Source organism: Lates calcarifer, linkage group LG15 (genome assembly GCF_001640805.2).
Source record: "Lates calcarifer isolate ASB-BC8 linkage group LG15, TLL_Latcal_v3, whole genome shotgun sequence".
Lineage (NCBI taxonomy): Eukaryota > Metazoa > Chordata > Actinopteri > Centropomidae > Lates > Lates calcarifer.
In genome coordinates, this window is record NC_066847.1 from 10,986,056 (window position 1) to 10,996,881 (window position 10,826).

Genomic DNA, 10,826 nt, shown 5'->3' on the forward strand with positions numbered 1-10,826 from the left:
GAATACTCTGTAGTAAAGTTTCCTTCCCTTCTCACTAACTTGAGAAAGTATTGAATTATTTTTGCCCTAAGTTTGGCCTCGCAGGCATTACAATCGCGGCTCATTCGTTATGATTGGCAGGCTAATAGCCGTATACGGATCTGACTCAAACTTAAAGTTAAACATGTGATAGGTGGATCTTGAAGGGGGTGGGACAGATGGCGGGCGTAAGTTCTGCCTGTAAGGACGTACTCTGGGCAAAAAAAGCCCCAAAAACCAACGGCAGGACGTCACTTGACTTGGCCAGTTTAACTTATCTGCCATTTTGTAGCCGTACAGTCTGGTTAGATGAAGTGAAGTTGTTTGCGAAGAAGGAACCAAATATGTCAATGTTCACGTTATTTTTAATTTGTAGCTTTAATTAAAGTACATTACCGTGTGATTTGTTAGAACAAGTGGCGTTAGTCACGGTCGTCCGACTTTTTATATTGTAATCAGACGGGCGACATCGTGTCGGACTTCATCTTGTTTACCTTTGGTTGTAGCAGGAGAGCTAACGCCAGCGCCGTTAGCCTACTTCCTTGCTAGCCTGCCCAGTTCTAGCGTTAGCTTTCTAACGCTAACTCAAATCTGTGGTGAAATGGCGGCCAACACGACACAAGCCACCCCAGCTACTAACTGGTAGGTCGCATTTTCTAGTCAACAGAAGACTCACAACATGTGGTGAATAAAACGAATGTCCTATAACTCAAGAGTGTAACGTTAATATGTGGTATGGTAGAGATGGCTACCAGCTGCAGTCTAGAACAAGTTATGATTAGCTGAGTGCAAGGTGTTGACAAGTGTTAGCACACCTAGCTACATACAGGCCGTTGGTCTGGCTAACTGAAAGCTTACCCGTTAGCTGTTTAACGTTAGTATTTTGTCGACAGCATTAAACTTACATTTTGTTGTGGACAATAGGGGTTGGTGCAGCTAACTTTAATGTTAGTAAGTTAACATAAGCACACAGTAACATATACCCGTGTAGCAGTTTAGTTTTGCATCCACGGTGTAACGTTAACTTTGATAGCCATTTTGCTTTAATCAAGATAATCAGCGGCTACATGCATAATGTCGATAAGTAGGCAGCAGTGAACCTACAGTAAACGCTATAACAAACAGTGTTTTGTGCGTTGGTTGTCGTAAATATTTGACCCAAGAGAAACGTTAATGTAGCCGTTTAAACCGGTTATATACACTCAGTTGTCAGTTTATTAGTAACACCTAGCCTTAACTAATGCAATTTAATATAACAGTCCTGTAGTGTAATATCCTTAATAAAGGTGCCAATGTTTTCGTTTTGTGTTAAAGACATGTTTATTCAACTGTGTGATCAATACGGAGGTCGGTCTGTGGTGCTGTTGTACTATATTGCAATGTACAAAGAGGTGCGTCTGTTGTGTAGCCTACCGTGATTAATGGGGTTGAACAGTGGAAAGGCCTGTGTGTATCTATTACATGATTGTTGTACGAGACTGCAGTAGTTTTAACTAGGTGTTTCTAGTAAACTGACAAAAGTGTATTTCTGCCGTTGATCAAGTTGGTTTGGATTCCAAACATACCCTTGAATAATGTTGTGTTTTTATGATAGGTCCTATGGTGCTCCTGGAGATGACCAGGTTCATGAAAACCCAGAATGGGAGAAAGCAAGACAAGCACTAGCATCCATTAACAAGAGTCAAAGTTCTGCTAAGACTACACAAGCCAACCGGGCCACAGCAGAGGTGAGTTTTTATCTCTTTGTGGGTCTCTGTCTTTCTTATACCTGGCATTGAAATCAATTTCAGTGGATTTGATCACAATATGAGATGTAAAAATACAAATGTGAACACATAACATCAAAATAAATCTGGTCATCCAGTTACTAAGGTGGTCTGCTTATTTACAGTGAATTCATTTGTGTTTTGTGATTACATTAAACTTCATAGTCATCTGTGTTAGTAGGGGTGTACATACTTTACTTTCATATACAGTCAACATAATCAAGGATGCAGCTTAACTCACAGCTTAACAATCACAACAACAGTTAATGCCCAGGGATTGCTCCTTCCCTTTTTTGTTATATTAATGTGCATTAATTGCTACATAGAAACATGTAACATTTCCTCAGAAACTGTACAACTATATAGAATTATGAAGTGCCAAAAAATTGCATAATGGATGTGTAAGTTGGATAAATTATTAGAAACATGATTATGTTAGTATGTTATGAAGTGTTGGTTTGTTACTTTCACATTTTGCTCAATTGTTATGTCTGTCCCTGCCTATAGGATTTCCTCTCTGTTTGTGATTACAAGATTGTATTTGTGTATGTGTCATTTCAGGCCGGTCAGTTCCAGCCAGCAGTGACAGACTCTGCAGCCATTCAGCAGCAGCAGCAGTACTATCCATGGTACCAGCAGACCCAGCAGCACTATCCTGGATACACATACCCCTATAACTATTACTACCCCATGGGTCCAGTAAGTAGAGGATAAAATTTTGTTATTATTAGTATATTACTTCAGTAACTTGAAACACAACTGCCAGGCTTGTACTGTATTAAAACACCGCTAGCTTGTATGTCTGTGTCCCCCAGAATAACATCTGATGCTGAGGGATTAGGATACAGTTCTACAGTTACATTTTGGGTACAAATAGTGAATTTGAAGTGACATAAACATTTTCTGAATTTCCAGTATGGAGCTACATATCCACCAAATCAGTATGGTGTACCCCCAGCACCATACCCAGGAACTCCACCTGCCAATGGACAGGTACGTGACACGAATTTACTGAGTAAAGCAAAATATTTGACATTTGTAATTACTCATAGATGCGATAATTATGTCACAGATATAATCATGGACCTGAATAATGTGGTTTAGCTAGAATTATGAGCACTCAACAGAGTAATCACTGAGTTGTTGGACAAGCTCAGTGACCCTATTTAACTGCTCATTTTATAATTACATGGCAGAACATTTGTTTAAATTTGTGTTTGACATTATTCTTCATTCTTCAGGGATTTCTGTAGCTTCTGATACATTTTTTTTTTCTTGTGACAACTTTTGTTGCACTGCTAAAATAGCCCTTTTCCTTCTGTCTCATTATAGCCTCCCCCAGTGCCTGGAATGGAAGACCAGTCCCCCAGCTATCCCTCTCAACCACAGCCCCCTCCCCCTGCTACTCCCCAGCCACCCCAGAGCCCAACCACCTCAGAGAACCCCCCTCCTCCTCCACCCCCACCTATTCCTCCCCCACCCAACTCCCAGTACCCCCCTCCTCCATCACAAAATGCATACAGTGCCAACAACTCCATGCCATACCCACCTGGTGACCCCAACCAAATGCAAGTCTACAATCATTCCCAGGGGAGACCTAACTATGGCCAGGGCTTCCAGGCCCAGAATACTTATCAGCCCTCTCAGAATACCTCCCAGCAGCCAGGCCAGTATGTACCAGGGTTAGGCAGAGGAGATGGTAACAAAAACAAAAACCAAAAACAAGGACAACAACTGTGGCACCGCATGAAACGTAAGATTTTCTCTTTTATGATTCAGATTACATGTGTGTTTTCTCATCTGAATTAATGACAGTTTGATTTGGGTGCTAGTAGTTTTCTCCTGTCATTTTCATTCATCTTATTATTTGAGCGCAGTAATTAAATGCTTGTTTCAGACATGGCGAAAATAGCTAATAGACCAATAATGTTACCACAGTTTTAAGAGGAATATTATGGAAAGGAAGACAAAAATCTGTATTTTGTGGGTTAGTCCAGATGTCAGTTTCAGTATTGTTTTTTATATTAATGTTCTTAGTATTTATTTCTTAATTATTTTCCTCTTACATTTCTTGTTCTCACAGAGGCACCTGGGACAGCTGCTGTGAAGTTCAATATTTCCAAGAGACCCTATCAGGTTCAGTGTTCTCCAATTTCCAATCAGGCTTTCCCTCCAGGCGAGCAGCCTTCAGGACTGAATCCAGCTCCCTCCTCCCCAGCGACTGCCAGCGCTGCCCCTGGAGGTGCTCAGACACGGTAAGAATTGTTCTGTCTCCACTAAGTCTGTCTTTTAAATTGTGAATTATATGTTTACTTCAAAAGCTTTCTCTCCAGACCCCAGGACTGGCCCCAAGCAATGAAGGAATATGTGCAGCGCTGTTTTACAGCCTGTGAGACAGAGGAAGACAAAGATCGCACAGAGAAGGTGCTAAAGGAAGTCCTGCAGGATCGGTTAAAGGATGGTTCTGCTTACACCATTGACTGGACTCGTGAGCCACTGCCAGAGTGAGTTTAGTAGTGGATTAGTCTTTCTTTCAAACCAATGAGATTTATATACTAAACAAATATTAATTTGTAGTATTTGATATGGTTTTCGGTGAGTAGAAACAAACTGATTTGATTTGATTTTTACTGTAGACTAAAAGTCAAGCAGTCTCGATGGGAAGCTGTCCCACCCCAGAGGACATCAGATACCTCAATTAGCCGTGGTGGAAGTACAGTGGCTGCCGCTTCAAGAGGCAGGGGTGGTGGACACAGATTGGGCCACTACAGGAATATATTTTCTCAAAGGAGTCCATCCTCTAGTTCCTCACGTTCCTCCTCCCGCTCCCCATCCCCCTCCCATGGCAGACACAGGGACCGCAGCAACCAAAGGCACAGGCGAAGGTAAGACACTTGTTTCCCCACCTTTTCTTTGGTGACTGCAGATGCCCAGTATAATTCCTTTTCTAAATGTCCTGTGTCTCTATGCTTGCAGTGATTCTGGCTCACAGTCAGACAGCAGCATCTCCAGTGACCTCCGACCTCAGCTGTCAAGACGAAATCAGAAAGGAGCACGGGGTCGTGGTAATGACAGGGACAGAGGACGAGGAGGTGGAGAGAGAGGACGAGGAAGAGGAGGAAAAGCCAACAGAGGAAGACGGTAAATTAGTACTACATAAAAATTCATGTTGAACCATCTAGTCATGCCATTACTTTTCTCATTGACCACCATTCTTGAGGAGGGTTGCACCGGGGGTGGGGGCAGCTTGTGAATAACCTTTTCCCTGTTCTCCCAGAAACATGGAAGAGTCCGGTGTTGGAAAGAAGAGGAAAGGTGGAAGTGCTGGTCTGGATTTCCACGACCCCAACAGAGAGGCCAAGAAGCAGAGCAGAGCAGCTCGTTTCCACAAGCAGCTGCGTTCAGAGCCCCTGGTTCTTTCCATCAATGCCCTGGACCTGCCTGATGGAACACAGGAAGGGCTCAGCTGGGAGGACTGCCCCATTGTGGGAACATGTCAGGACATCACCAAGCCCTACCTGAGGCTCACCTGCGCCCCTGACCCCTCCACTGTGCGCCCTGTACATGTAAGTTGTTCCCTACTGTCAGCCTCGTTGATGTATTTGTATTGTAGTTTTATATAACTTAATATATACATATAGTTGACCTTCTGCACCACCAAGATCCAGGCTTTAATCTAAAACTATTTTATTCCACCCAGGTGCTGAGAAAATCTATGCAGGCTGTGAAAGCCCACTGGAAAACCAATCAGGACTACGCCTATGCCTGCGAACAGATGAAGTCCATACGACAAGACCTTACGGTGGGTTATCTTCATATAGGTTTCATTTGTCCTGCTGTTGTTTTGTCTTTCTACAACGTTGACCTCTCCCTGAGTAAGTTATTCTTCTTTATTTATTTATTTTTTCCATTATCCATCACTATGCAGGTCCAAGGAGTTCGAACTGACTTCACAGTGGAAGTGTACGAGTGTCATGCACGCATTGCTCTGGAAAAGGTGAGTCCGTTTATCTCTAGTAGAATTGCTTTAGCCACAAGTGACAACAGTAAATTTAATACCAGCTGAATGTTTATTGTCCTTAGGGAGACCATGAGGAGTTCAATCAGTGCCAGACCCAGCTGAAGGCCCTGTATAAGGACAATCCCTCAGAGAACATTGGAGAGTTTACAGCATATAGATTGCTGTATTACATCTTCACTAAAAACTCTGGAGGTATGCCCACATTTTTGTCTTTTGAGTCACTGCTGCACATAACATACACGTCCACTCCCTTAATATGTTTTCCTTCCACATGTTAATCTCGGCCATTTGTCTTCCCTTCTAGATCTGACCACTGAGCTGGTGTACTTGACCCCAGCACTGCGGGCAGATGTGTGTGTGGCTCATGCTCTTGCCCTCCGTGCTGCCTGGGCATTAGGAAACTATCGCCGTTTCTTTAAGCTCTACCTGGATGCCCCACGCATGGCTTCATACCTCATTGACAAGTTTGTAGAGAGGGAAAGAAAGGTTGCACTTCGGGCCATAGTCAAAACGTAAGTCACATTCCAGAAAAATGTTTGGTTTTTTTTTTTTGTTTGTTTTTTTTAGGTCTTTATTACTTAAGTACTGACCCATATTTCTCTTGTTTCCTCTGTCTGCAGGTTCAGGCCTGACTTGCCGGTGCAGTATGTGCAGTCCACTTTGGGCTTCCCTTGTTTAGACTCCTGTATGACCTTTCTTACTGGGCTAGGTGTCACCTTCACCCCCTCTGACCCCCAAAAAATAGACTGCAAAACCAGCACAGCTGCTTTGGCTGCCTCCTGAAGGGTTGGGGTGGGGGTGGGGGGGGTAGAACAGTGAAGGGAGACACTAAGGGACCCTTACTTATTCAATGCACTGCATTTCAGACACCTCAGCCAGTTTGGGTAGAGTAGTGGCAGACTAACACCTATATAAGACCCACAGAGAAAGATGGATGCAGATTATTATCTGACACTCAGATAAGAGCTGTTCTAAACATGAGCGAGAATGTCCGCACACACACTCACTAGTAGCCTAATCCCCAAGTTAACTCTCTACATTTATGTTGCCAGAAAAGTGAGTGAACAGTTTAGATTTGGGATTATCATGTAGTCTCGGCGCTTAGAGGCCAAGAAGTCACAGAACCAGATCAGGGAGAAGCCCCCCACCCCCCTTCCTGTTCCTTTACCACCGTCAGATGTCAAAGCTAACAGTGTTCTGTTATGTTTTTTCCTTCCTCAAGTCAACAGCTCCAAGACCTGAAGATTCAAGCCTTGTCAATGAAAAGGGAAAGGCAAACAGCTCTTCTTCAAGTCATTTGTCCAGCTGTTTGCTGTTGGAAGTCCAGCCTGCAGAATCAGATCAACGTAACATTTTCCTCTCAGAGACTGTGAGATGACACAGTGAGAAGATGCCAGCAGTTTGTCTGAAAGAAGAGGTGGTGGTTTGTATGTCGTGCCCTGCATCCTGTTTCCTCCATGTATCCACAGCTGGCTGTTCATCCTGTTCATTGTCCCCAAGCATATGGCCCATGAAAGCAATGGACTGAAGTCTAAAGTCATGTTCCTGATTTAATTAAGTAGTATTCATCTGTTGGTCTTATGAAATGGTTGACCAGCATTTGGAAGAAGTCTCAGTCTGATGAGCACTGACTTTGTTTATGATAAAGAATAGAGGCAAGTGTTCTCCATCAAGTTTATATCCTCACCCCTCCATATCCTGGAAGCTGAGCTCCATCTCCAGAATCAAAGCAGCCAGAGGCAGAGAGGAAATCTGCTTCCATCATCCACAGGTAGAAGTTCTGCCAGCACCTGGAATCCAGCACACTGTTGTCAGCGCAGCTCTTTAACTTCACCAGCTGTTATTCAAAAGAAACGGGCTGGCTGCCATCTTCAAGTACAGCTGAAGGCGAATTTTACCTGGTAGAGCCTCAAGGGGAAGATGCTGCTCACTCAGAGGAATAACGATGAGAGTGGTTTGTATGCTACATCTGGCTCTGGTGTGTTCAAGGCTGGTAAGAGAAAGGGACTTCTCTGGAAGGAGGTGGATGACGGCACAGCAGAGATGTCACCTCACATTTCTTCTGTGTTGAATGTTTTATGTCCTGTGTTTTTTTGGACAGCAGTATTTGCCTTTCTTGTGATAAAAGGAAGAAGAATTATGGAGCTGCAGTCAGGTTCCTTAAAATTTACAGTTTGATATTGGACAAATTAATTTAGTATCATAACAAATTTAACAAAATGCCAAAAGACAGTCAGTAAGATCCCATAAATTTTACTGCACAGATGCACGCTGCTTTTTGAATGTTGTGATAAAGTATTTAAATCAAAACAGAAGAGTTTTAAACTGATGGTAGACAGTAATTTAATAAAGGAGAGTGCAGACTAGTGCTTTTATGTCAGTTTTTCCAATAGATATGAAATAATTTTCTAAGATAATAGCTGTAATTATAGCCCCAGTTTCTGTGGCAGTGGAGTTGTAGTGGTCTTGGTTCTCTCTGATGTGATTTGGCCCTTATTTTTTCTAGGACCCAGGATAATCTTGGTGGTGGTGTGCACTGTCTTAGGTGACAATTAGGAAAATATGTACTACAAGACTAAAAACAGTGGTGATTAGACAACTCATAAATGTCAGGGAGTGTAACTCTTAACAAACACAACCAGTTTCACACTTATTTTATTTGTGCTGCTTTCTACCTTATCCTTTAATTTGGGTCCTCATACTGAGTGACTGTTGAAACTTAGAACACAGATCAACATTGTTTCTCATAGTTTGTTTTTTGTTTTAAACAGTATTAATTACCACTGTAGAGATATTGAGCCTGAGGTATTTACGATTTTGGTGTCCAGAACATGAGCAGATGCAGGCTTGGTGTACAATCTACATGTTTCCTTGTCTACAGAGTTTATTTTTGTAAATATTGTATGATATTGCTGTGATTTCTTTTCAGTTAGTGTTTAGGTTTTCTTTTCTTTTCACACATGGGTAAGTGTGAATTGGGCTTTTCTCTCTGGGTTTCAGAAAACTCTATTTCAAGACTATTTATGTGAATATGTAAACTGAAATGCAGATAGGTCTGGATTGGATTGTGTGCAATGTCTTCGTCATCACCACAGTGGATGTAGCGTAGGAGTTGATAATTGCCAGAGGAAGTTTTTCCTGTAAACATTAGTACAAACTCTCAAACCAAATTTTGGCAACATGTCATGCTCAAATCCCACTGATACAAAACATGTGGTTTTTTTAAAATTGTTCTCTCTTCAGGCAAAAAGCCACATGTTGTCTTCTCTTTGTTTGTTTTGCGGTAAAGAACAAAATTTTCATCAAGCTGACAAAATGCTCGTTTAAACTTGGATCATCCGTTTGTTTCTCAAACTGTTAACCACTATTTCAGCAAATGTTCTGTAATGACAATGATCTCAACATGTTTTCTTTCTTCCCCCTTTCATCTACCTGACCCACCTGTTCTCTTTGCTGACCCACCCCCACCCCACCCCACCCCCTCCTTCACTCCCTAAACTTCTCTCTCACACACCACCAGACTTCTCATTCTTCAGCTCGTAGCACTGCTGCATTGCAGGAGCAATGATAAGTGGGCGATCCTCCTCCAGATGCCAGCCGGAGAGAGAGAGAGAATTGTGAGCAATCAAGTCTTGGGTTTGACCCACTCAAGTTGAAGCCATACAGCTGATAAAATACATGGGAGCCTCACATAGTGAAATGTGGGAAATGTCTGCTGCTAATGTGATTTTGCTGCTAACCCAAATATTTAAAAATGTTTCTCTGTGCAACGTGATACCTGTTTAGTTTTAAACAAGTGTTTAAAGAATGTTTTGTTCTTTTCTGTTTGTCCAGATGCATTTAGTCAGTTGTTTTCTGGTAAAATGCGTCGTCATTTAGTTTTTGTTTCTTGTTTTTTGGTTGTTTTTTTTTCGCCCAATTTATCTATCATTAGAAATCATTTGGCTGGTTAGAGTTTGTATATCAAGTTTTACCCCTCATCATCTAAAATGTGTCTGGACATACAGAACATGTTGTTATCCTCAAATTTCACCTACATTTTTAATTTTTCTTTATTATTTAGGCAAAGTTTCTTACTTGACAAGTGCTGGTGTGTGCTCCCATGCTGAGAATTACCTTTTGGTTTCTTCACATGTGATGAACTTGTCAACTGTGATAGTTGTTTGCTGCCTTAGGCTTGTGTAAATGTAGACTTTTTACACAGGGTTAAAGTGTGTACATCTGATGACTCAGGTTGAAACAGACCAGGATGTTTGCTTTATTATTTTTCTTTTCTGTTTTTTAAGTAGAATATTCACCCCAGATGACTAACAATACACACGTTCGTTTTGGATGTGTTTTTTCCTCCGATGCCTGAGTCATGTTTTCAGCATTTTTTGCTCCCATGTTACTGTTATACCTCCATCAGTCTTTGTAATTCTTTCCTCGATAATTGACACTGGAACAAGTCCCATGTCCCCTCACTTCAAGCTGTGTTCATTTCCTCCCATCTCCCTTTTTAACTTGTCTTCATTTGAGTTTATCTTGTCTCTCGTTCTCTCTTTTCTCTTCCTCCTCTTTCCTGCATGCTGCCCTCTCCTCCCCTTTCCTGCTATCTCTCCTACAAATCTCTAACCAGTATTTGTTCTCTTCTCATTCTTATCTTTTCCTTTAATGTTGAGTATGTTTGTGACTGTTTGCCGTGTGCAACTAGTCACTCTCACTAGTAAGTATTGTATTGCGTCTGCAGTGCTTTAATAGTTTATGTTGCAGCTCACTAACAACTGAAGCTGAAGGTTTATCTGCAATGCCTCCTCCCTGTCCCTCATTCCCCCCAATGCCTCTACAGATCTGATATGATAAACTGCCATTTTGTATATATTGTGTACATATTATCTTTTGGAAAAAAAATCTAATAAAATTCAAGTATAAAGGGCACATAGTGTGGTGGGTTTTAAATCATATGATTCCAGGCTTTAAAGCTAAATTGATGAAACAAGAAGCACAAGAGTTTGAGCAGTTTAAAATAACTGGCCACAAAG

General features: G+C 41.8%; 1 protein-coding gene across 1 annotated transcript; it reads left to right on the forward strand.

The window, feature by feature from the left end:
* The first annotated feature begins 286 nt into the window (after window positions 1-286).
* leng8 (leukocyte receptor cluster (LRC) member 8) lies at window positions 287-10,722 on the forward strand. The gene is made up of 15 exons (XM_018682588.2): window positions 287-660; window positions 1,613-1,745; window positions 2,346-2,483; window positions 2,700-2,777; window positions 3,117-3,537; window positions 3,868-4,039; window positions 4,118-4,288; window positions 4,421-4,669; window positions 4,761-4,925; window positions 5,062-5,350; window positions 5,485-5,586; window positions 5,713-5,781; window positions 5,868-5,997; window positions 6,110-6,317; window positions 6,426-10,722. The coding sequence occupies exons 1-15, from the start codon at window positions 620-622 to the stop codon at window positions 6,586-6,588; spliced, it is 2,529 nt and encodes an 842-aa protein (XP_018538104.1). The 5' UTR covers window positions 287-619; the 3' UTR covers window positions 6,589-10,722.
* The last annotated feature ends 104 nt before the right edge of the window (window positions 10,723-10,826 follow it).